The sequence below is a fragment of the Podarcis bocagei genome (assembly GCF_964188305.1).
Source record: "Podarcis bocagei genome assembly, chromosome: 9".
Taxonomy (NCBI): Eukaryota; Metazoa; Chordata; class Lepidosauria; order Squamata; family Lacertidae; genus Podarcis; species Podarcis bocagei.
Genome location: NC_138134.1, coordinates 42,398,441 through 42,421,072, shown reverse-complemented (window position 1 = coordinate 42,421,072; position 22,632 = coordinate 42,398,441). Strand labels below are relative to the sequence as shown.

Genomic DNA, 22,632 nt, shown 5'->3' with positions numbered 1-22,632 from the left:
GGTACTCACATGAACAGTGGTAAGTTAGAGAATAACACCATAGTGGAACCTAACACCACGCTGGAACCTTTCTCGGACTGCTAAAGTGTGAAAGCCTGTTTTCAAAAGTTTGGATGGCTGGAAAGGTATGGCAAACTGCATGCCCTGTTTTTAAAAAGCACAGCCTCTTTCTTTAACTCTAGTCACACGGTAAAATCTTCAGTTGCAGTCTGAAGTGAACCAACAAAAATCTTAAATAGTGGGTGTAACAGTGACAATTCAACAATAGGAACAGGATGGAAGAAAAATCCAGGGGTAGCATTGTGCCAGCTACAAGTAAGCACTGCAAGTGAGAAGCTTCTGTTTATGTGCCAGCCCTCCAAATCCTGGCAACCCTTTGCTCTCCTGATTGCTGTTAACTTTTTCTTCTTTCTCCCCCCTCAGCACACTGGGAGACTCATAAATCTGTGTGGCTGCACAGAGTGCAGGATCTGACATGTAATATAAAATCCAGCAGCTTGAGCAGAATCCAAAGACTATTCTTTTTTATTTTTAAAGCAGAGTCAGCCTTGAAACATGAAAGCTAAGAAACTAATAAAAATTAAATAAATTGGTAGGATGGGCTATAACAGAAATGGGGGGGGGGACGTCTCTATAGAGCTGCTGTGGTCAAAGTTCCACTGCATATTCCTCAACCATTCTTTAGGCCACACACACTTTCTTTCATACATTTGTGCCCCAAAATGTTCAACTAGATGCCTGACTTTTTAACCCAAGGAATGGGAGTATAGGGGGAAAGGAATTATAAACCTTGTGTTTTGCAATCTAACTTAAAACTCAGTTGCTGCAAACAAAATGTTTCCTTAGTCTGAAATAGCCATTGATGTGCGTACAAAGGAATCTTACTCCCGTTCAAAATATGTTTAGGATGTAATTCTATGTTCAGCTTATTGAACTCAGCTGGGACCTACCTTAAAGGGGGATCTCTGAATAGGCATGTACAGGATTGTACTGCATGCAAAGCTAAACTAAAACAAGTCCCATAGTATAGAGTTGAGAATGTTTTGATAAAAAGTTATAAAACAACCCAGCATGGGGTGCCTTGTACATTATGCTGTTCTCTGAACAACTTAAAGCTGCCTTTTAAAATCAGCACATACCTTTGAGTTGTGCATGAATAAGCATTAACAATTGTGTGAATACAACATTGTTCCATCTCCTCAAATAACAGAAGACCTTTGGTACAAGGAGGGAATAGCAACACTTGAAGGGAAGGAATTAATAATTGTTAACTTATTCACATTTCACATGGCTCTGTGCAGCATACAAAGAACACAATTTTATAGCATGTTTCAATAATTTATAACTCCTTGACAAGGGCTTGAGAAAGGACTGCCATGTAAATACAAATCACAGGCATGGTTTTCTATTAATGGCTTCTTTTTAAAATGGATGTTCCTTCAGTTTTACTATGTAATTTTTAACTTGTTTTGGAAAAAGGTTACAGGTGGCAAGGTCACTGGATCCCTTCATCTTCCAAAATGGTTGCTGGAAGTAGCTAAAGTATTTTGTTTCCAAACATCTAAAACAGTGTATTTATGGAATGTTTATTGTAAGTATATCCACTATTATATAAAATCTTACCCACAGTTATTTAACCCTGTCACAACTCTAAAGAGCAGCTTTATTTAAGAGCCCTAATTCAAATATATGCATAGACATGTGCTGCATTGCATGCATAGCCCAAGATAATAACTGGCCATCCCCTTGTGTCATTGCAATGTAAACAGAGCAGCATGACTGGGAGTCATTGCAATTGTGCTATGTCTGTATGTTCTTTATTATGTAGCTGAACATTAAATCATGGCTATCCAGGAAGGCAAAACGGCTTAGTGACAGGGATGAAGACTTAACTTAATTGCTTTTAAGGAGAAAAGTGATTGAAATAGACATTTGGCTGGGAGTAAGCACCATTGAACTCCTTAGGGCTTAACATCTGAGTGTATAGGATCACACAGTTAATCCTACCTATATATTTGGCTGAACCTTCACTATTTGCCTTAGGGTCATTTACACAGTGAGCAACTCTTGGTGTGGATCAAGGCCTGCAGGAAATGAAAAGAAAGTTGCTATCTTCTGTTGGGATCTTGAAAAGTCTAAAGCTAACTCAGTCTGTATTCTGCTGATTTGTAACAAGAATATTTAAGGCACAGTACTTTGGTGGCACTGTGGGTTAAACCACAGCGCCTAGGACTTGCCGATCACAAGGTTGGTGGTTCGAATCCCCGCGAAGGGGTGAGCTCCCGTTGCTCGGTCCCTGCTCCTGCCAACCTAGCAGTTCGAAAGCATGTCAAAGTGCAAGTAGATAAATAGGTACCGCTCCGGCGGGAAGGTAAATGGCATCTCCGTGGGCTGCTCTGGTTTGCCAGAAGCAGCTTTGTCATGCTGGCCGAATGACCCGGAATCTGTACGCCGGCTCCCTCGGCCAATAAAGCGAGATGAACACCACAAACCCAGAGTCAGTCACGACTGGACCTAATGGTCAGGGGTCCCTTTACCTTTACCTTACTTTCCTATTATAAAGATGAAGCTTATTTGCCCAATATTAGTCTATTAAAAAATTGTTTGATATCTTTTTTGATACTAAAACTGGAATTCTATACTCACCTGAGAGTTAAGTTCCACTGAGCTAAGGCTTCTGAGTGGACTCGCTGTAAGTTGCCCCTTATTTTCTGAAGTGTCTACTCAAGGCTAGTTGAGCATTATCATGTAGCAACTGCTTTAAAATACCCAGACTGAGTCCAAACAAATTCCTCCCTTGGGTAGGAAAGTGCAACTGATCAATGATAGAAGTACAGGATTTCTGTGCAAAATATCTATAGCTCTAGCAATTTTAATGAATACCACTAGTGATAAAATTTGCCATCACCTACTTAGGCTTTCCTGAAAGGAGCAATTAATGAGGGAAACGACAATTAGCAATTTTTAAACTTCCAAGAATGTGTCTACAGCAGAACTAACAATCCTTCCCCAAAGCAAGAGTTCTCGTTTTTACTCTGCTTGATGAAGATTTTAAAACCTAAAGAGACATAAGTAGAACAGCCTTCCACTTGAGTTTTTCAGCATTCAAATTTTAAAGCTAAGCTGTTAATTTTAAATCTGCTACATATGCCCCCAACTACTGGATAATACGCAGAGCAGGGTTGCTGTGATATTGAAGCTGTGGGACTTTTCTTGAGGAAATTACCTTGCCCCTTCCCTCTTGATTTTAAATATTTGCCAGGCCAAAGTGTCCACTTTCCAGAGGATTTTTGATTGGCTCTGCTGAGTGCTTTTGGCTTTATTTCTGCTGCTCTGTTTAATGTTGCTTGTTAGTATTCATGGGGCAGAGGTTGTTAGTGTTGCATCCAGGGGCACAATGGTGCCCCTGAAGCCTTTCCCTAGTGCCCACAAAGCCTCTGAATGCTTCCCTGAACTGCCACCTTGGTCATGACGGGGTAATGGTAGTTTACTCCCCCCCCCCGAAAAGTACATACAGCTGAAGGAGGAAGTTGGAAGAATGGCACTCTTCTTTCCTGTTTCAGCCCCATGTGCTTTTCTAGGTTCAGGTTAATTCTACCTAGATCCCTTGGAAGTAAGATGTGCATGCACTTCCTTTCTTTGGATTGGGGGGCAGAAGTGACCAGGGTGGTGGTACCCATGGCACTTGCTCAAACATCCAGATGTGCCCACAGACCTAAAACATGTGAAAGGGAGGTTACAAATATTTTAGTATATACCGTATTTTTCGCTCTGTGAGATGCACCAGACCACAAGACGCACCTAGTTTTTGGAGGAGGAAAACAAGAAAAAAAAAATTCTGAATCTCAGAAGCCAGAACAGCAAGAGGGATTGCTGCGCAGTGAAAGCAGCAATCCCTCTTGCTGTTCTGGCTTCTGGGATAGCCGCACAGCCTGCATTTGCTCCATAAGACGCACACACATTTCCCCTTACTTTTTAGGAGGGAAAAAGTCTTATACAGCAAAAAATACGGTATTTTGTGCATGTGTGTCTCTGTGTACACACACACACACACACACACACACACACACAAGCTTAAGTTGTTTTCAGACTTTATTCTCAGTATTGGTTCTTCTTCACTGAGGCTGTTGTCAAGGAATATGGTATAAATAAATGCTATGCTGCTCATGCTCTAGTGTTTGGAACACCTGTTTTGAAACTTCAGTTAAGACTTGCAGCCTTTCTTCACGCTAAGAATGGGATTTTGTGGCCATGACCTATATTCTTGGTCAGAATCAATGACATCAGCCAAAGCGAGGGTAGAGAATAGGGAGCTTTAAGGATCAGGACCTTTCCCCTTTGTATAACTGCCTTTTAAAATGTTCTTGAAGTCAAAACATTTATGTTTTAATACAGTGAAATAGATGTGTCTAGGTCTCATTAATTCTGAATTATTTTTGCTCTCAAGTTATTCCCATACAAATCTGAAAGGCAACATACTCAGTGTATATCCTTGAGTGCACAAAAGAAAGCACATCTTTCTTTGTGCTACACTTGTGTGGGGAGGCGAGAGAAAGAGGCCAGACCTTAATGTACCTGAAACACTAGATTATTCTCCACAGTCTTTTTAATGGCTCTCATCCTATGTTCACTTTTAAGTTTATTTGAGATTTTTTCCCAAGTAAATGTGTATAATATGGTATCCCAGGTTTTGTTTTGACTGTGGAAACTTGGTGTTGCTGTGTTTCTTTTTAAGTGGATGAGTAGAGTGTGAAGAAAACTAACATGATTAAAACTGGATTTGAGCACTGACAGAGTTCCTGTAGGTATTAAGGATTAGCAGTAACAGCTGTTGCTCTTCTCATTAGTAGAGAGAGTAAAGAACTTTTTTCCTTAAAGGATGTTTGCCTGGCAGGCTGAAGGAGAAAATTGCTGAGTGTCTGAAGGAACATGTGTCCCAAGGTAAGAAACTGGCAATGTTAATGCAACTAAGGTGTTGAATACTAAAGAGGAGATTTTATAGGGCTAAAAGCAAAATTGGGATATGGGGGATATATCCTATTACACAGGAAAAATAACTTGTATATATTTAACTACTTGCAAAAATGGCTGTAGCAGGGATTATATTGGAAGATGGGAGTGTGTGTGACTCAATTTGTTCAAAACCTGTGCTAATTCAAGGGCTGGGTTTTCAAAAAGGGATTCCTTTATATGGCCTTGTGTTGTCTTCAGTCTGTAAACGGTTTCAGAAATCACTGTGGAGGAAAAGAATTGAGCTAAACATTGGCTCAGAATAAGTAGTTCAATATTTAATAGCATCTGATCAGGCACATTTAAAGGTGGTAGGAAAGTCTATATAAGCTGAACTCTGCATAGACCCATTCTTGTGTATGAGCTTAAGGTGTTTTAAGACACTAATTTAAATGCCAAATGGCTGATATGGTCTGGTAGGATAGAAGAGATGACTATAGAAGCTTATGGGATCAGCTAATGGATAACTCTTTAATGGAGAACTGATTTTGCTGATAGGCAGACACAAATGGAAGGGGAAGGAATAGGTGGCAGGAGGAGATTGGATGATGGATCTGCAGTGCAGATGGAAATGATTTTTCTACTCTTGCATGTTTGCTTCACCACCCTTCATTCTCTCCAATCTTAACTCACCTTCCAGAAAAGCTGGGCTTTTGTTTTGTTTTGGAAAGTATGAATAATTAAAGGAAATTTTGGAGTCAAGTATGACACGAGGCCTTTAAACTTCACTGACCACACTGGTAACACTCTTGGCACTGTACCTCAAGAGAAGTGACCATGAGACCTAGGCCTGACTTGGACAGGACCTTCTGCTGCTTGGACCTTTCCTGCCATAGCTCTATAGTGCTGCTCTACTGTATTCAAGCACATCTGCTTTTAATAATTACATGTATATTTATACTTTTGAAGGATTTATTTCCAAGAACATGAATATATTCAGCATGGGCTTTTAAATATATGAGCACCTCCCTTTTTCCTATTCTTCTTTGGTATATTTCTAAGTCAGTAGGGTTGTGCGTTCCAGCACTGATCAGGAGGAGCACACAGAGGTAAGGTGAAAGTGGGGGAAATCGGAGAACTGATAAAATGTTGGGTTTGAAATGCTAGATTTAAATGGCTATATTGGGCCGGTTTGAATGCTCAACTTTTAAAGATGCCTCTAAAAAGTATTTTAGAAAATAAAATGGCATCAACATGGTGGGCATCATTAAGTACTTGTGTCCCTGTTCACTACGGATGCCATGAGAACCAGCCAATAAGTGATACAAATTTTGTATATGGTCATAGGCTGCTTTGGGAAATATTTGCAAAAGCAGCATACAAATTAAATAGGTATGTGTAACACACACAGAGGAAGTTGCTTTATACCAGCTCAGAGCATTTGTTCGGCTAGGTTGATCCATTAAAATGGAAATACCTGGGATCTTCTGAATGAAAAGCATGTGCTCCTACTACTAAACCCTTCCCGACTTATGCTATCTCATCCCATATTGTACTTGCAGTTTCAATGGCTGTGTTGTCTTCCAGCTACTCAGTATTGGGTTTGAATGCGGGGGGAAATGCCAACTGCCCTTCAAGGATGTGTTAGCTGCAGCAGTGTCCTCTGAACTGTGTGTGGAATCCAAGTAGCTGCTCTCCATTCCCCGCGTGCTAAACATTGGGAAAGGAACATCAATGTTTCTGATAGTTACCCCACTGCTAGCTCTCATTTTGCAGCATGGCCACAATGTAAGAGAATACATGCTCCGTCTGATTGCCATGAGCCAGAAGCATACTGGCAAATGATTTCAGGTAACCACTTTGCCTGGGTGGTTACTGCCCCACCTCCCCAACAGTTCCAGAATATGTCAAAGCCTGCTTTGTTCTCAACGTGTTTTATTTTGTGGACTAACCAGGAAAAAGTTCCGGGGAAGATTAAAACCTCCTTTCTCACAGTCCAAAGCTTCTGAAATTGACAGTTTCATCTGAAATTCAAAGGTGTCACTGGTGTAGCTTCATACAAATTGTACTTTAAAAAATTGATTGAAAAGCACTGCAATAACTTCCAACGTCTTTTCCTGACAGGTAGAGGAAGAGATGAAAGTTCAGGCACTTTTTGTTGTGTGGACATTGACAATCCTGTGCTTAGTTTCATACACCGCAGCATTCTCCCATGGGGCCAGTCTTTCGGCATGTACTGATATGAGGCCCAAACATATCAGAGCTCACCTCCAGAACCCACAGAATAACTATATTACCATCCATACCAATATATCCTTTTTTCCAGGTGACAAGGTTCCAGGTAAGGAGTCACAGCTAATTACGATGTTTTGGGGAAAAGCCAGAGGGATGTATTCAGGAGCGGGAACCTCAGCCTTGGGAGCCACATGTAACCTTTTAGGCCTTTCTATACAGCTCTTGGGACTCTTCCCAGCAACGCTCCTTCTCCACAGGCAACACTCTTCAATGTTGCTGCTTTGCATGAGCCTTTGGTGGTTTAGCCTGGCTGGAATGTGTCATTGAAACTGATAATGCTTTTTGCTTGCCTGGATGGTGCATAGAGAATGGTATGTGAGTGTGTGTCACAACTAACCTACTGTACAAAGGTAAAATTCCTTGTTCTGCCCACTTTTGCTTTATGTCCCACCTATCATTGTGGCAGCTGGAGGTTTGCCCAGTGGGCAATGCAGCCCTCAGGCTGAAAAAGATTCAAAGCACCGAATCCCGTCTCAGTTGCTCTTTGCTGCTTAAGATGGCCTGCATTTGCCAAAGTCCCAGTTGCTCTCCAAATGCAGGAGGACAAAAGTGATTGAATGAACAGAAGAACGAATAACAAGCAGTAAGCAGATGTAACAGCAAGATTAAATTTGAAACACTAATTAAAACAGTCAGGGCACTTTACGGGTATGTTGGGAAGATATATTACTTAAAAGGAAACTTGCTTTATATGTGATAATTAATGTGTGTTGGGTGTAACTGTGTGTAAACAGAAATCGAAATGCAGTTATGCTCATGTATATTACAGAAGGAGTAGCTTGCATGTGGCATTGCTTGGAATAAAACACCAGTGTTTTTCATACACAGTTCATGGATCACTGCTAGTTACAGTTGGCTCTCATCGAAGGAGATAACTTAGCCTCCTGCTATGGAAGCTCTAGTGACTCCCTTCTGTTATGGCAAAGAAAGCTTCACTTTCACAGACCAGAAATACCCCACCCCTCATCCTTCATGGTACAGTTAACATGTGAAGGGGGGAATGGGACTGTGTTTGCTGGCCCCACTTTGACACTGTCCTGGTTGCTGTTCCTGCCCCCTGGTGTCCACACATTTGCACAACTTCTGGCAGTGGGTTCTGTGCGCATAAAACTGTATGTGCATATACTCTTCAGATCTGGTTGGACTACAACTCCTATCATTCCTGGCTGAGACTGCTAAGAGTTGGAGTACATTAGCATTTGGAGAGCCACAGATTCCCCTCTTTGCTTTATGAGATTTGGATCTCATGGTGATGACACCAGAATGTTGACAGTAATCAGTGGAGGTCAGTTTGGCAAGGCTTATTTTAGGTGTACCTTTCCCCACCCCCCGGGACCCTAATGCTAATATTGGCTGTGCTTAATAAATTACCAAGGGCAACATTTATTTAAAAATATCTAAAATTCCAACAACTTGGCATTGCCAAGCACACTTCCTAACATGGAATGTAGATACAAATTTCACAACGCAAATATTAAAATGCATTTCCAAGGGCTTATGTTATTGTGTAACTTCCACTTTGTCCCCAGTCACCGTCAGGAGCACGCGTGATTTCATGGGCTTTATGCTTCAAGCTCGCAGGGTATCAAACGATCAAATTGCTGGCACTTTTGTTTACATTCCTCCTGGCTCCAAACTGCTGACATGTTTTGAAGATGGCGACACCGTCACCCATTCAGACAAGTCCCTGAAGAGAAACCTGTCGTTTGTGTGGAAAGCACCCGATCAGCCCATTGGAGACATCAGGTTCTTGTAAGAAATTTTGGATTGTTAAGATTGAAGGTCTGGTCTGCTTGGTGGTTAACAGATTGGAAATCTACTGGAGGAATCCATGGGTGCTAGCTAGCTGGCTCTTTGCAAAATTGACTGAGGAATGGTAGCATGATATTGATTCTAAGCTCAAAAACGTAATGGTCACTATAAGAGAACTTGAACCAGGTCTGCTCCATTATTGTTCCACCATTCCAATATCCCTTGGGTTCCACTCTGTTTGTAGTCCAGTAGGAATTCCACTTGTAGAAAGTACAACCCATTTCCCTACACAATTACTTTCTGTTTTTCTTTTTCCTTCAGGAAGGCTTTCTTTAAAAAAGTTAAAATTATTTTCTATAAAAGCCTACCCAAAACAATTTATTAACTATTACTTTAAAAAAATCTTTCCTGCAGGAGTGTATGCTGAAAGGGGAAATAAGAGAAAATGTTTTATTTCTTCTCTTTGCACAGGTTTACAGTTGTACTCCTGAGGATTTAAGTCAGATATTTAAAGTCAGACAGAGTGGCAAAGCACCATTTTTATGCTTTCTCTTTTTAAACCTTTAAACTGTATATAAATGGATTTCCAACATTGATCAGCTCTGCTCTCTCTGGTAAAGTGAAACCTCAACATTTTGGAAGGCGTCCAGCACAGGCAGATTTCATAAGCATCCTAAATGTTAGTAACCGCCCAGCCAAACAGGGCAGTATAGGTTAGGATTCCAGCCTTAGGGCACATTTACTAAATACTGGGCACAAGTCCTTTTAAGTAAACATTTTTAGAATTGAGCAGTACATTTTTTCCTCACACAGCTAGCTCTACCTGCCTAGAGAAACTAAAGCCAACTTTTGAGGGCATTCATAAGGCTGTTGTGGAAAGAGATTACATTTTTCTGTTTCCCAGTGTGACACTTCAGTGCTAAGACAAGCTCCATCTATTAAAATCTGTCTTTAACCAGTATACGTTTCTATTTGACCAGGCCTTTGTCTTTGTCTGATCAACATTTTATGTTCTTTTAAAAACTAAACAACTTTGGCTACCCTCCCTCAACAAAAATTCTGGCTACACTTATGACTTGGTCTCTCTCTTTTTTTTAATGACATTCAGTTTTCTTCCCCTTCTTGACTATGGCGCTATTCTTGTCAAATGCAAAATTAATTTTTTAAAAGCTGATTAAATTAAAAGTAACTCCCCCCCCCCATGTGTTTTGATTAGCTCTAATTGTGATTTTATTTAAAACCCCATTCACTAAGGTTTCAGCTGGTTATTTGTTGTCATTTCAAAACAGAAAAGTGTTATGGTCTAATCCTTTAATGTCTTTTACGCTAATTCTTTTTGTAGATTTTAAAAAATTCCCTTTGATTTACCAAATGTTCTGATGATTTATTTATGGTACAGAATGACTAAAGCCTTGCTTCAAACACTTTTTTAAAAACAGTTTATCAGTCGTCCAGTCGTACTTTGTTTATTGGGCAAGGATTGAATCTTCCACTGTGTCTCAACAAACACAAAACAGAACCACAGCTGAAAGTAATGTAGCCCCCAGTGTAATAAAGCCAACACCTCTTCAAAAGTCTACTGATCTAAAAGGAGCATTTGCTGCAGGGAAAGGTATGCTTTTATCCAACACCCCCCCCCCCCGCCAAAGTGGAACCTTTCTAAAGGTCTATGCTATTTCACACTTCTGTTATCTTATATTACTTAGAAGTATTAGGACTTAGTGCAAAGCTTCTATGTTGGATTGAATTATAAACTCATTGTGTGATGCCCTTCATCATACTCAGAACAGACTCATTGAAATCACTGGACTTAAGGGACTTGCATCCATTGATTTCAATGAACCTACTCTTATGTTTTAGTTGTGTACCACCCATTGACGCAGAAGTAAATATCACTGATTTCTATGGCCTTGATGTTCAAGTAAATATCCTTAAGATGATCTCCATTGGATTCAGTTCACACTACATTGTAAAGGGAACGGACTTTAACAGAGCTAGATTGTACATACTAATTCTGAGTCTTAAGCAGCTTTGTTGAGATCACTTGCTCTTGGATCTCACTTGCAATGAAATGCATGAGCGCCTTATTGCTTGGAGGCCTCACAAGATCTCACTGAGAACTCTCAAAGTAATTCACAATCTCTGTGGATGACATCCATACAAGTTCTCTTTGAGGTTTTTTGGTAGAAGTGGAAAAGAAGAAGGGTGTGTAATTGTTGCTTCTCCCCTCTGCTCCTTTGTAAAACTAAACTTGCTCTTTTATCCAAGAGTCTAACTCCTTGTCCAGCTGACACACACAAACTTACTCCATCATTCCTCTTTTCCATCTCCTGTTTCTCTTCTATTTCTTTCTTCTAACTTCCTTATCTTCCTGCTTATCTGATTGAAAACAGAATATACGTACTAGCCAAAAGATGACACTTGTTTTTCCAAAGCTGTAAGATTTTCTTCTAACTTTTATTATAAGCTTTCTTTTATATTACTTATTGTCATTGGGAATAGAAAGTCTTAATAAACACTGCATACATTGCATGAAAAGGTCCTGTTTTCAATACCCAGCTTCTCCATATAGATCTGGGAAAGACTACTGTCTGAAATCCTGGAGAGCTGCTGCCACTTGGTGTATAAAGTTAGACAGTACTGAGTGAGGTGGACCACTGAAGTGGCAGTAAAAGACAGTGTGCTGTGTTCCCAGAATGTAATGTGGGCTAATGAATGTGAAAGTATTTGCCTTACTGATTGTCATGATTTGAATGTCATGATCATGCCCTTCTTGTGAGGTTCTCCAGAGGCACCATTCTGGCTACTATTGGAAACAGAAGCATCTAACAGATTAGATGTGTCTGATCCAATACTCCAGTTATGTCATCTTAACAAACAAGAAATATATACATAAGAGAAGCATGTTCAATATTTTAAGAAATGTCTGCTAACAGTGTTATATTTTTTAATGTTTTGCTTTGTGCTTAACCCCAGAAAGTTCCACTCCTGACACCATCTTAACTCAGTTTGCAAAATTAACACATACTAGTCTGACTCGGCTTGCAGCCACATTGATTTTGGATCCATCTTACAGTGGACGACAAGTCTCTGAGCCTCCTGACAATGGAAATGCTCTGTCTGAATCCCTTGCAGACTTGGTCACTTCACATGCCATCAGTCGCAGTAGAGAAAGACAAGCTAATGGAAGTGGCACAGTTGGTGATCTCACACTGGAGCCATCACTTCAGTTCCAGGATCTCGGCTTCATAGTACAACATCATTCCTCCAGCCACAGCATGTACAACAGGTACTGTGTGAGCATTACATGTCATGCTGCACATAACACTTATTGCACTAATATTTATGAATTCTGGATTTGCCAAAACACGGCAGAGTCTTAAAAGATTCTGAGTGCTGCATCTCTCTCTGTTACACGTTTGTATTTCATTTTAAGTGTGTAAATAATTGCAGAATAACAGCAGCAGAGCTTTCAAACAGTGCCAGGCGTAGGCATTCTGGAGGACTAAGCCCAGCTAAATGCAAAATGGGTGCCATTTGAAAGTTACCTGGAATGATAGCTGTCCGGTAGCAAAATAAGATGCTCATGGAGAGAGACAGTCTCTGGAGAGATGGTCTCTGCAGCTTGTATCTAGTGCTGCCATTGTGTGTGCAGGATTGACTTCCACTTGTGCAAAGGGAATTTTCCTTTCCCCCTTTTCCTTCTGTCCCCTATGTATCCTCCAAATCTCTCTTGGGGGGCCTCTCTGGAGCCGATTCTGGAGGTCGTGCAGGGGGCTGCAGTGGAGAGGAGGGGAAGTGGAAGTCCCAGTGCTCAGAGTGTTGGGCACAAGCCCATTCTTTGTCTTTGGTTTTCAGCTCCAGAGCTCACCTGAGCGTATGATTTCAAATGACCTTCACATAGTGCCTAGCTTATATGAAACAGATCTGATTCTGTGGCACATATGGGCTGTGGCTCAGTGGTAGAGTAGCTAGCTTGCAGCATCTCCATGTAAGTCTGCAAAGGACCTCTGCCTAAAACCCTGGAGATGTGCTACCTGTCCATGTAGACAGTGCTGAGCTAGACAAGCCAGTGGTCTGGCTCTGTGTAAGCAGCCTCCTATGTGGGATTCATATCTGTGACATACCATACAATTAAAGCATCCCCCCACCCCCAGTCCTGAGTAAGCTTTGGGACGAATTTCCCTATGACAGTTAGGAACATGTGTGCAGAATACAAGCTGAATGAAATGTAATTAATTTACCCTTTGCTCCCCAACATTTCAGGAGAGAAAATACTTCAAGCTTTCCCATATCACAGCTTTGCTCTACATGTATAAAAGGCATGGAGGTAAGCACTGAAAGGATGGCATTTGATTTGTTTTCAAGAAAGATCTTTGGTAGTACATTGTTACTGTTCTGCTTCAGCATTGTGTCTTTCTGAAAAAAGCCTAATACAATAAAAGTGAGATGTATTTGTTTAAACTGGTACCACACTCTAATCTCAAAGAGGTGTGCAAATAAGTAAGAGCCATTGCAGTGACCCAACACATAGCTAAATTCTACTAATGATAAAATTTAGAGTCTCTCCTCAGACCCAAATTCAAATGCTCCTGAGACCATTTTCCTGCTGCTTTGTAAGGCCTGCAGTCAGAGAGTCACTGAATGCAATGAGAACTTGTCTCATTATTTAATCTGCATTGAAATCGTAAGAGTATAACAATGTGGGACTGAAAACAAATCTGTAACTGTATTCCCACCCCCAACCATGTATATGGAGAACAAATTGTCCTTGAAGGCTTGAACTCAAAAGTATAATGGACACACTTCTGCTTTGTTTGCTTTGTGATGGGAAAGTCATAGGCTTGGTCCCATACTCACACAAGGCTGAACAGACCTTGTAGGGAATGTGTTGTTTGTTTGCAGAACATTTGGTTTAACAGAGGGTCGGCCTGCTGGTAATGGGGCAGAAGCCTTTTGCATGTAGAAACTCTGGTTTTTACTTGAGTGAGGAAGAATTCTTTGTGACTTGAAAACTTGCCCCCAGTCTGCAAATACAGAGGATCCAACAAAAGCTTGATTTTAGCCTTCCGGAATCCTGTCTGGAATGTCTGGCACACGTAGACTGCATCTGAGGTCATTTCATGTCTCTTGATAAGCACAGATTGCCAAAACTGATGTGCTTAATTAGTTGTGACCTAGTTAGCTTTAAGATTCGTCGGATTCTGAAGCAAATAATTCTCTCCCCACTATTACTGGCTTCAGACACAGGCATGGTGTGTAGACCACAGAGAAAACAGGCCAAGCAAAGAAGTGCATTTGGTGAGTTTCTCTCCCCTTAAAGTGTCTGAATTTAGTGAAAATCTGAAGTACATTCAGAAAGACTAAATGAGCACAGTGCTGCAGTACTCATGATGGCAGGTCCTGGAAAGAAGGCAAAATAGTCAATGTCTGATTTTCCAGTCAGTGGATTTTGATGTAGATCTCGTATATACTGAGGCATTAGTGCTGTTCTCGCTTACTCCAGTTAGAGGGCAGTAGACTCTCTGAAATCTTAAATAAGTTAAAGTAAACTCTTGAAAGAGAGTCCCACTGGGTTTGTGGTACCTTTTTATGCAGACATTCAAAGCTATTGTGTTCTAAGTGTTCATTTTGATGCCAATTATTCCTGGAGTTGTATAGACAGGAGACAGCTGGCTGTAAACAGCTCTGCTGAAAGAGGATAGACATGTCTTACAATTAACCCTTGGGCCATAGATACAGCATACGGATATGCTCTTTCAACTACTACGATTCTCAGTGGTAGTAGCTTTCCTAGTCCTGCTACTCAGTGTTTTCTTTTGCTCATGATATTAGGCACTGAGCAGAACACAGAAGTGATACAGATTCTGCTCAGAGGAGTTATAGTTCATAGGGAAGAGACAAGGCAGCAGTGTCAAGGAGAGGGTAGTAATTGCCGCATGAATAGTAGGGATAAGACAGAGATTGTCAGAAGGCATAAAAGAACAGGCAAATGCTTACTTCATAGAATAGGATAGGCTGAGAGATGGTGACTGGCCCAAAGGTCACCCAATGAACTTCATTACTTAGTGAGAATTGGAACATGCATTTCCATAGTTTTGCCCTTCTCTACCATATTGGCTCTCGCATTTCCATTTTCCATAACTGGCAGTGGCCAAGAAGTGGAGTCTAACCTAGATGAATAATAATAATAAAAATAAATAAATAATTGTACTGCACCCATCTGACTGGGTTGCCCCAGCCACTGGAGGAGGATTTCCAACAAATATAAAAGCATAATAATACATTAAATCCTTCCCTATACAAGGTTGCCTCCAGATGTCTTCTAAATGTTGTATAGTTCTTTATCTCCTTGACATCTGATAGAAGCATTTGATTGTGCAACAGGCTAACTTTATTCTCCTCTGTCTATAAAACCTATCAGACATTTTTTGAGCGAGCACAGACCAGTGGGGTAAACAAAATAGTTCTGTAACATTCCTTTACCCAAACGCCAAGCCCATCACCAAAGCATATAACGGCATCACAGTAAGAAAACAACATGTTCATCTCTGAAGGTCACACAGCATAAACCTGCTCCTACCTCTGCAAGCTAAGAAGCCTTTCTAAAATGAGAATTCTGAATGCTAATCAATGGTTACCTATCTTCTTCCTCATCCCCTCCCATTGGTCTGATTCAATACTGTTCTAGGATCATTTTAAGAGCTCTTAAGAAGTGGTGTGCTATTATGATGAGAACAGTTATCTGTGAGAATTGTGACGATTCTAGTAGGTTAACGATGATAGTTTTGATCTAACTGAACAACTAAAAGGCTGTCACATCCCATGTGCACTTCATCTCTTTGTTTTTAAGGGGGTTTCTACAAGACCTAACCCAGGCCTTAGCAAGTCTGTGCTACCCGTTACAGCTTCACCGCTGGTCCACTTCCGGGATCCTCTACGCCTTCCAGGCATGGGAACAATATCAGAGCATTTAGGTAGTGAAGAGGACACGAGTGTCTATCAAACTTTATCAGGAGCTTCAAGGAAGATGGCAGAGAAACAAGCAGCGACGTGGGAAGTTCCAGCAAACTTCCTGCCCCAGGCTGAACTTACATCACATGAGCAGGAAGGAAAGGGCAGAAAGGATATCCCTGAGAACACACTCCTGAAGCTAACAAGAGCCACACCCAAAGCTACTGTTTCTGGAGGAGGAGGAGGAAAGTCACGCAAGGAGTCCCAGCTTGTAGTAGCTCAGCTGGGTGTTCTCCTTGGATGCTCTGCTGTCCTCAGCATGGTGCTGGCTGTTGGTCTACGCTGCATCCATTCCCAGTATTGTCACAAGCGAACGGAAGTGTCCTTTAGTGAGCCAGAAAATAATGCCATGGCACTTCAGGAGAATGGGGAGATGATGCATTTCAGAAAAATACGAGAGAACAGCTTTGTTCTAGTACAGGCAGAATACAACTGGATCAGCCCATCAGGCAGTGGGAAAAAAGCTGTTCTCTAGGATGTCTACTAGCTCATGGTGGTTGTTCTTCCTGTTAGATGTCAGATAGCTTCATCTGTAGGCCTGCAGTAGAAAATAATAGCACAGGAAGTGGAGCAGTTGCATATAACCATCTAAGCAAACCTGTTTTGTGTACACATGATTTTGTTGCAATGCAGATGTATCTAGCTACTTTGCAGATATTATGCAGATGTTCTTACTTTCAGATATGAAAAGATAAAGTTATGTTTTGTTCAAAGTGTAACTCTTAATGCAATTAATATTGCATACCTGCTCATTAAATTGGACTATTGTTGCTATTATGTTTCCTTTGTTGCCTTAAGGTAGTGCCAGAAATAGAAATCATTCCTCTGCCACTGAGTGTCACCTCCTAGTTCGTCTCTGCAGAAAAAGTTTCTGCTCTTGCGTTCTTCTTTTCAAGTAAATAGAAGCCCTTTGCCCTCTTCTCACTTACGTTGCGATGCCTTTGGTTTGGTGTGTGAGATTTCTCAAATCAGTCAAATGTTTGCCACTTGAGCTAACTTTCCTGTTTAGAAAAACAAAACAGAGCAACACTGGCAGTTAAGAAAATTGATCCATGGGATGCAAACACTGACTGGCTGCATTGTGAATTGATCTCCAGGAAGGAAACAAAGACACAGTAAATGCCACCTTTTGGCAGAGGAACATGGCTGCTCATCAGGTGTAAATGGAGAGAAAGCTTCTTCTAGCCATTTGCACCTTGATATGCTGGCTTGTTTAATCCTCACGGCTGGCAGTTGCTTTGTTTTCTACTTTGGGTCAGTTCAGCTATTGGAACAATTGGAACAATTGGAACAAAGACCTCAGGTCAACTCAGGAAACCCAATGGATGGCCCTATTACAACTTTTACAGCCTTTTAGCACTTTGACTGGAAAAACTTGCTTCAGATTCAGGTTGCGCTGGATTAAAGAAGGCATGGGCAATGGTTCCTCTGAGACCAAGTAGAAATTCAGAGTTAATTGGCAAAGGCTATTTACTACTCTGAGTGCAAATCCTTCTCTAAGCATACCCAGAAGGTATGCTTTGGGGAATCCCAAAGTATGTAGAAATTTAAAAAATATCATTATTAAGTAGAGGGGACCCCAGGGAAGGCATGCTCAATAACCATGCAATGCTGGCTGACTGTGGAAGTAGGTGGGGCAAGAGAAGAGAAGACCAGGGAATCAGGAAATTTAATGGAGTATCCTGGGAATGGGAATGGCTGGCTGGCCCTGAAGAGAAGCACTCTAAACTGCAACATTGTTGCAACTCTCACTTTAAAATCACATACCTTTTAAAAGAATTTGCTTAACCTGAAATAGATTTAAATAGTCGTCAAGACCATTAAGTTGTCATAGAATGGGATGCACTGGGCATGCCTCTTCTTACTCCCAGAGCTTGCTATGTGTTTATTAGAAACATTTATATCCCAACTTTCATCCTCAATATGAAACACTCTGCTAAAAGATTTTTGAAAAGACTTCAAAACTCAAAATATATGCAAAATAAAGTACAAGGCAGCAGCTAATAACAGGGAAATAGTGAGGGAAAATAAAGGTGATGACCAGGAAGAAACAAACAACTAAAACATCTCTCAATCCCTTTTGGCAACAGGCCAAATGTGTGGCCACATCTTCCCTGAATTATTTTCAGCTGCACAATTATGTGTTTCAGATGAAGGGATTCAGGTTAAGGATGGAAATGAACGAGTGCACTGAAAAAGGTTGAGAAAGTATGATGAATTACTCATTCATTTTCATTAGAAGCAAATACTGCAAAACCTTTCACTGGAAAATAATGCAGGCTATCACAGAAATCATGGTAAGAAAATATGTGCAGCTGAAGTACCGTATTTTTCGCCCCATAAGACGCACCGGCCCATAAGACGCACCTAGTTTTTTGGGGGGGAAATAAAGGAGAAAAAAATTTATTTCCCCCCCAGGTGCGCTGCGCTAATCCCGAAGCTTGGGGCGTGCGGAGCTCAGCACGCCCCAAGCTTCTGGGTGCCGGCAAGGTCTCTGCTAGCCGTGGGAGAGCCGGGCGCCTCTCCCAGGGCTAGCGGACAGCTGCGCTAATCCTGAAGCTTGGGGCCTGCTGAGCTCCGCACGCCCCAAGCTTCTGGGTGCCGGCAAGCAGTCCGCTACCCTGGGAGAGCCGCGCAGCTCTCCCAGGGCTAGCGGACAGCTGCGCTAATCCCGAAGCTTGGGGCGTGCGGAGCTCAGCGCGCCCCAAGCTTCTGGGTGCGCGCAAGCAGTCCGCTAGCCCTGGGAGAGCCGCGCGGCTCTCCCAGGGCTAGCGGAGCACTGCGCTAATCCCGAAGCTTGGGGCATGCGGAGCTCAGCGCGCCCCAAGCTTCTGGGTGCAGGCAAGCTCTCCGCTAGCCCTGGGAGAGCTGGGTCTCCCACAGCTAGCGGATAGCTTCCTGAAGCCTGGTGAGCGAGAGGGGTCGGTGCGTACCGACCCCCCTCGCTCTCCAGGCTTCAGCGAAAGCCTGCATTCGCCCCATAAGACGCACACACATTTCCCCTTCATTTTTGGAGGGGAAAAAGTGCGTCTTATAGGGCGAAAAATACGGTAAGTAAAAAGTTATTACAGAAACAGAGAAGACTGAAAAATGAATGTTCTTCCTAGAAAGATAATCTGGATCTGTCAACTAAGTCATAGGAAAAGTGATTAATCTAGTCATATATTAAGTGTCTTTTTTGTTAAAGAATTGGGATGTTTTCAATTGAGCATCCTTTCTCTAGCTTCATTGAACAAAATAAAAACTTTGTGCAATGCACAATAGTTGGGCTGCTTAATTTTAAAAGCTGCCTCTGTTCAGTACATTGTTAATGCAATCCCTAATTAACTGAGAAAATGGGTCAACAAGCTGGTAAATATTTAAAGAACTATCAGATTTCATTTAAAAAGTTTGCTATGATGGCTTAGCAGTTTATGAATAAATTACAAATTCTTAAGTCCTCCCGCACTATTTCTGTCTGTCTATGTTTAATAATACTAGATTGTTATAGCTTAGGATGTTTTTTAAACACACACACACACACACACACACGCCCTTGCCCAGTCCTATCTTCTGTAGAGAAGGTTAAATGTGCAACTTGAAGTGCACATAGATTAATTGATGGTATCGTAGTTTGTCTCTACTTGTCGTGGACAGCCATATTTTAGTAACCTGGCTGCCTCCCAGGACCATTTGGCGAGGTGAGTTTAGTAAACATGGAGCAAGATGGCAGTGCGAGGTTACACAAGTGATAAAATTTGCTCCCAGTCAACATATATATTTTTAACCCATTAACTGAGCATTTTTGGTTCCCTGTTTTGTGTGAACTAAAAATAGATCAAATATGGGTTAAAGTTCAACCCCTAGATCAGGGCACTGTCTGAAGGTGCCGGGTGGAGCAACCTTGTTGAAGCTGAGCTGCTCAGGGTCTGATTCTGATCAGTGCCTGAGAACCCTATGGAGACCTCTTTAAGAGCCCCATGGCAGAAAGGCAGGATTATAAGCGTTTATTTATTTTAATGAACTTAATTCAGTGGGTATGGGTAACCTTGACATCACAACCTCTAGTCCTCAGCTCTATGCCTCTAGGAAGAGAGCAAGATTATATCTCACAGTGTTCCAAGGGTGAAGAAGACCAGTCATGGAGCACTTTGTAAATTAGTATTAGTAGTGAAGTTACTTACATACCTAAAAACAATTCTTGGTACTGTTTCTTTATCACGCAGTAGCATGAACAAGCAGTGCAAACCAAGGTGCGATTATCCAAGGAAGGGTGGTATGGCTCTCCACAGTTCACGATGAGCTCTATAGGACAAAGACAATGGACTGCAGGCAGCAACATAGTTAAGAAGTGCAAAACCTTTTGTGCTTCCCTTCCTATACTAGTGTCACCGGGAACTGGACAGGAGCTGCATGAGGCTGCATGCCACTGGTGGGTGTGAACTTGGCCACCTCACACTCATCCCACTCACACATGCACACAGCCGAGCTCCTCAAATGATCTGAGCAAATTGGTCGAGGAAAGGGATCATCACCCCCTCTCTGCTCATCACATGGTTGAAATGATGAATGGGAAGAGACTGATTCACATCATCAGCCCAACTCTGCCCACACCAAAGCTGTGTCTGTGTTGGTGCTACTGTCACCAAAAGTATTAGGGCTGAGGGTCAGAAAAAATTGCACGGGGGCCAGATTAGCCACTCCTGCCTGATATTGTGCCCTTTTCCTTTCTCCCATATAAATATCTGCTGTTGCTGCATATGGGAAGAATGACAATGTGGAGCTTGTGGATAATGTAGTTGCGAGGCAAACTGGGTCTTCTGCCTGGACCCTGTTTTCAGGGAACCACAGAGCACATGGAAATATGTTACCCTAGATTGTGTAGGCACTTCCATCACCCAATCGCTGTGGATCATAATGAGGTTACAATTGGTATTTCATTAGGAAAGAATACCAAGCCACGAGCCATGTAAGTCAAGCGAACTGTAAGGAGTAATGAAACACAAAGCCAAAAGTGGGCATCTCTGGAAAAGAGGAGTGATAATTAAAATTAGCAATACTGATCAAATATAGCAATGGCAAATCAGTCACTATCAACACTGTATTAGCTAATTAAAGCACACATTACCTTTTTAGTACCAAATGACACTGTCACACCTATGACCTTCACTGCCATTAGCATGAGTGCCTAATATTAACATACTGAGTGCTGGCCAAAAGCTTGACTACATGAACTGAGCTTATTTTGACAGGGCATGAGCCCAGTGCCAATGTTAGAGCTTGGCAGAGGATGATGTTCGAGTTATTCTTGGCAGCTACTGAGTAGCAAGTAATTTATACTTCTAATGAATGATTCTAGAAGTAATGAAACCTCAACCATGCAAGACCCAAGTTCCAAGAAGCAGCTACTCAGATCCTGGGCACCTTACAATGTATTCTGGTGATCTCAAAATATCTATTGCTAAGAATAGCTTGAGGTGGCAGGGGATGACAATAACACTTTTATTTTGGACAAATGCAGTCTTTTGTGTGCACTCTGGTGTAGCTCTGTTGCAAATGAGAAGGCAATGCACTGGCTATGCTTTGCTGAGGGTATAGTGGCATTGCTAGGCATGAAAATATAGTTACAGAATTTATTAAATACAATGGCTTCTTTCCCACCCACCAAATTACTGCCTGAAAATAAATAGGATTTTATTACTAGATTTACTAGTATTAAGAAAAACACCACTACCACTGCTCTGATATATTCACTCACTCACTCACTCCCTCACTCACTCACTCACTCACACACGACTTAGTATTGACCCAAACTGGGGAAGAGGTGATATTCCAAATTTTTATAGAATCATAGAATTGTAGAGTTGGAAGGGACCTTGGGGGGTTCTATAGTCCAACCCCTACAATATTGCCCACAGCTGTCTCTGGGTGGGCTCAAACCACAAACCTGGTTAACAGTTGTTTTTGTGAAACATGATACTCTTTTCAGCAACTGAGGTAAGCAGTCCCACTTTCAGAGTGAAAACAGGAAGAGTTGCCCTAACTCTGATTTTACTTCAGTGTGCTGTCACACAGCCAAATCAATTGGTTTTGTGGTGCCATGGCATCATAATGCTGCCTATATGATCGCTGAGTGGCTGGAAGACATAATCAGAAAGTGGAGGAAACTCACCCTCTGTTTTAAAATTTGCACCAAAAGTAAGAATGGTTGTGAATGGGTAAAATAGCATGGCACACCAAAAAAATCCTTGCCCACAAAAAAATTGGCTCAGCCCTAATGCAACAACCCCTTCCAATGGAGATAAAGATCTACAAAGGAAGCAAATCAAACCTATACAATAGCTGAAATGCTAATAAGCAAGAGAGCAGAGGATGAGAAATCAGAGCAAAATAGGTATGGAGAAATCAAGACTTTATAAGACAAGGCACTTGTTGGAAGGAGGAATTGGTTTAGGTCTGGGAGAAAAACATGCATATGTAAAGCATAAAAAGGTAAAGGTACCCCTGACCGTTAGGTCCAGTCGCAGACGACTCTGGGGTTGCGGCGCTCATCTCGCTCTATAGGCCGAGGGAGCCGGCGTTTGTCCACAGACAGATTCTGGGTCATTTGGCCAGCGTGACTAAGCCGCTTCTGACGAACCA

General features: G+C 41.7%; 1 protein-coding gene and 1 long non-coding RNA gene across 7 annotated transcripts; one reads left to right on the top strand and one right to left on the bottom strand.

Annotated features, from left to right (window-relative positions):
* Positions 1–37: 37 nt before the first annotated feature.
* REELD1 (reeler domain containing 1) lies at positions 38–16,785 on the top strand. 5 transcript variants are annotated; one of them, XM_081208409.1, is made up of 9 exons: positions 38–125; positions 4,879–4,941; positions 7,075–7,291; positions 8,775–8,997; positions 10,437–10,609; positions 11,974–12,286; positions 13,264–13,327; positions 14,242–14,298; positions 15,851–16,785. In XM_081208409.1, exons 2-9 carry the CDS (start codon positions 4,930–4,932, stop codon positions 16,484–16,486), a joined length of 1,695 nt encoding a protein of 564 aa, XP_081064535.1. In that variant the 5' UTR covers positions 38–125; positions 4,879–4,929; the 3' UTR covers positions 16,487–16,785. The 5 variants fall into 5 exon arrangements, with proteins under 5 accessions (XP_081064535.1, XP_081064537.1, XP_081064533.1 ...); XM_081208411.1 differs by having other exon boundaries at positions 103–1,591; positions 12,133–12,286; XM_081208407.1 differs by having other exon boundaries at positions 103–1,591.
* On the bottom strand, positions 16,403–22,140 carry LOC308594929. 2 transcript variants are annotated; one of them, XR_014011680.1, is made up of 4 exons: positions 21,938–22,140; positions 20,179–20,295; positions 16,757–17,012; positions 16,403–16,549 (listed from the first exon to the last, which is right to left on the bottom strand). It is a non-coding gene; the product is annotated as an uncharacterized lncRNA (long non-coding RNA). The 2 variants fall into 2 exon arrangements; XR_014011681.1 differs by lacking the exon at positions 21,938–22,140 and having other exon boundaries at positions 20,179–20,851.
* Between the last annotated feature and the right edge of the window lie 492 nt (positions 22,141–22,632).

Bases quoted from the DNA above. Each gene is read 5' to 3' on its own strand.
- REELD1 (XM_081208409.1), top strand. The intron at 10,610-11,973 runs GTATGCTTTTAT...GCTTAACCCCAG, and splicing joins AGCATTTGCTGCAGGGAAAG to AAAGTTCCACTCCTGACACC. The intron at 12,287-13,263 runs GTACTGTGTGAG...CCAACATTTCAG, and splicing joins AGCCACAGCATGTACAACAG to GAGAGAAAATACTTCAAGCT.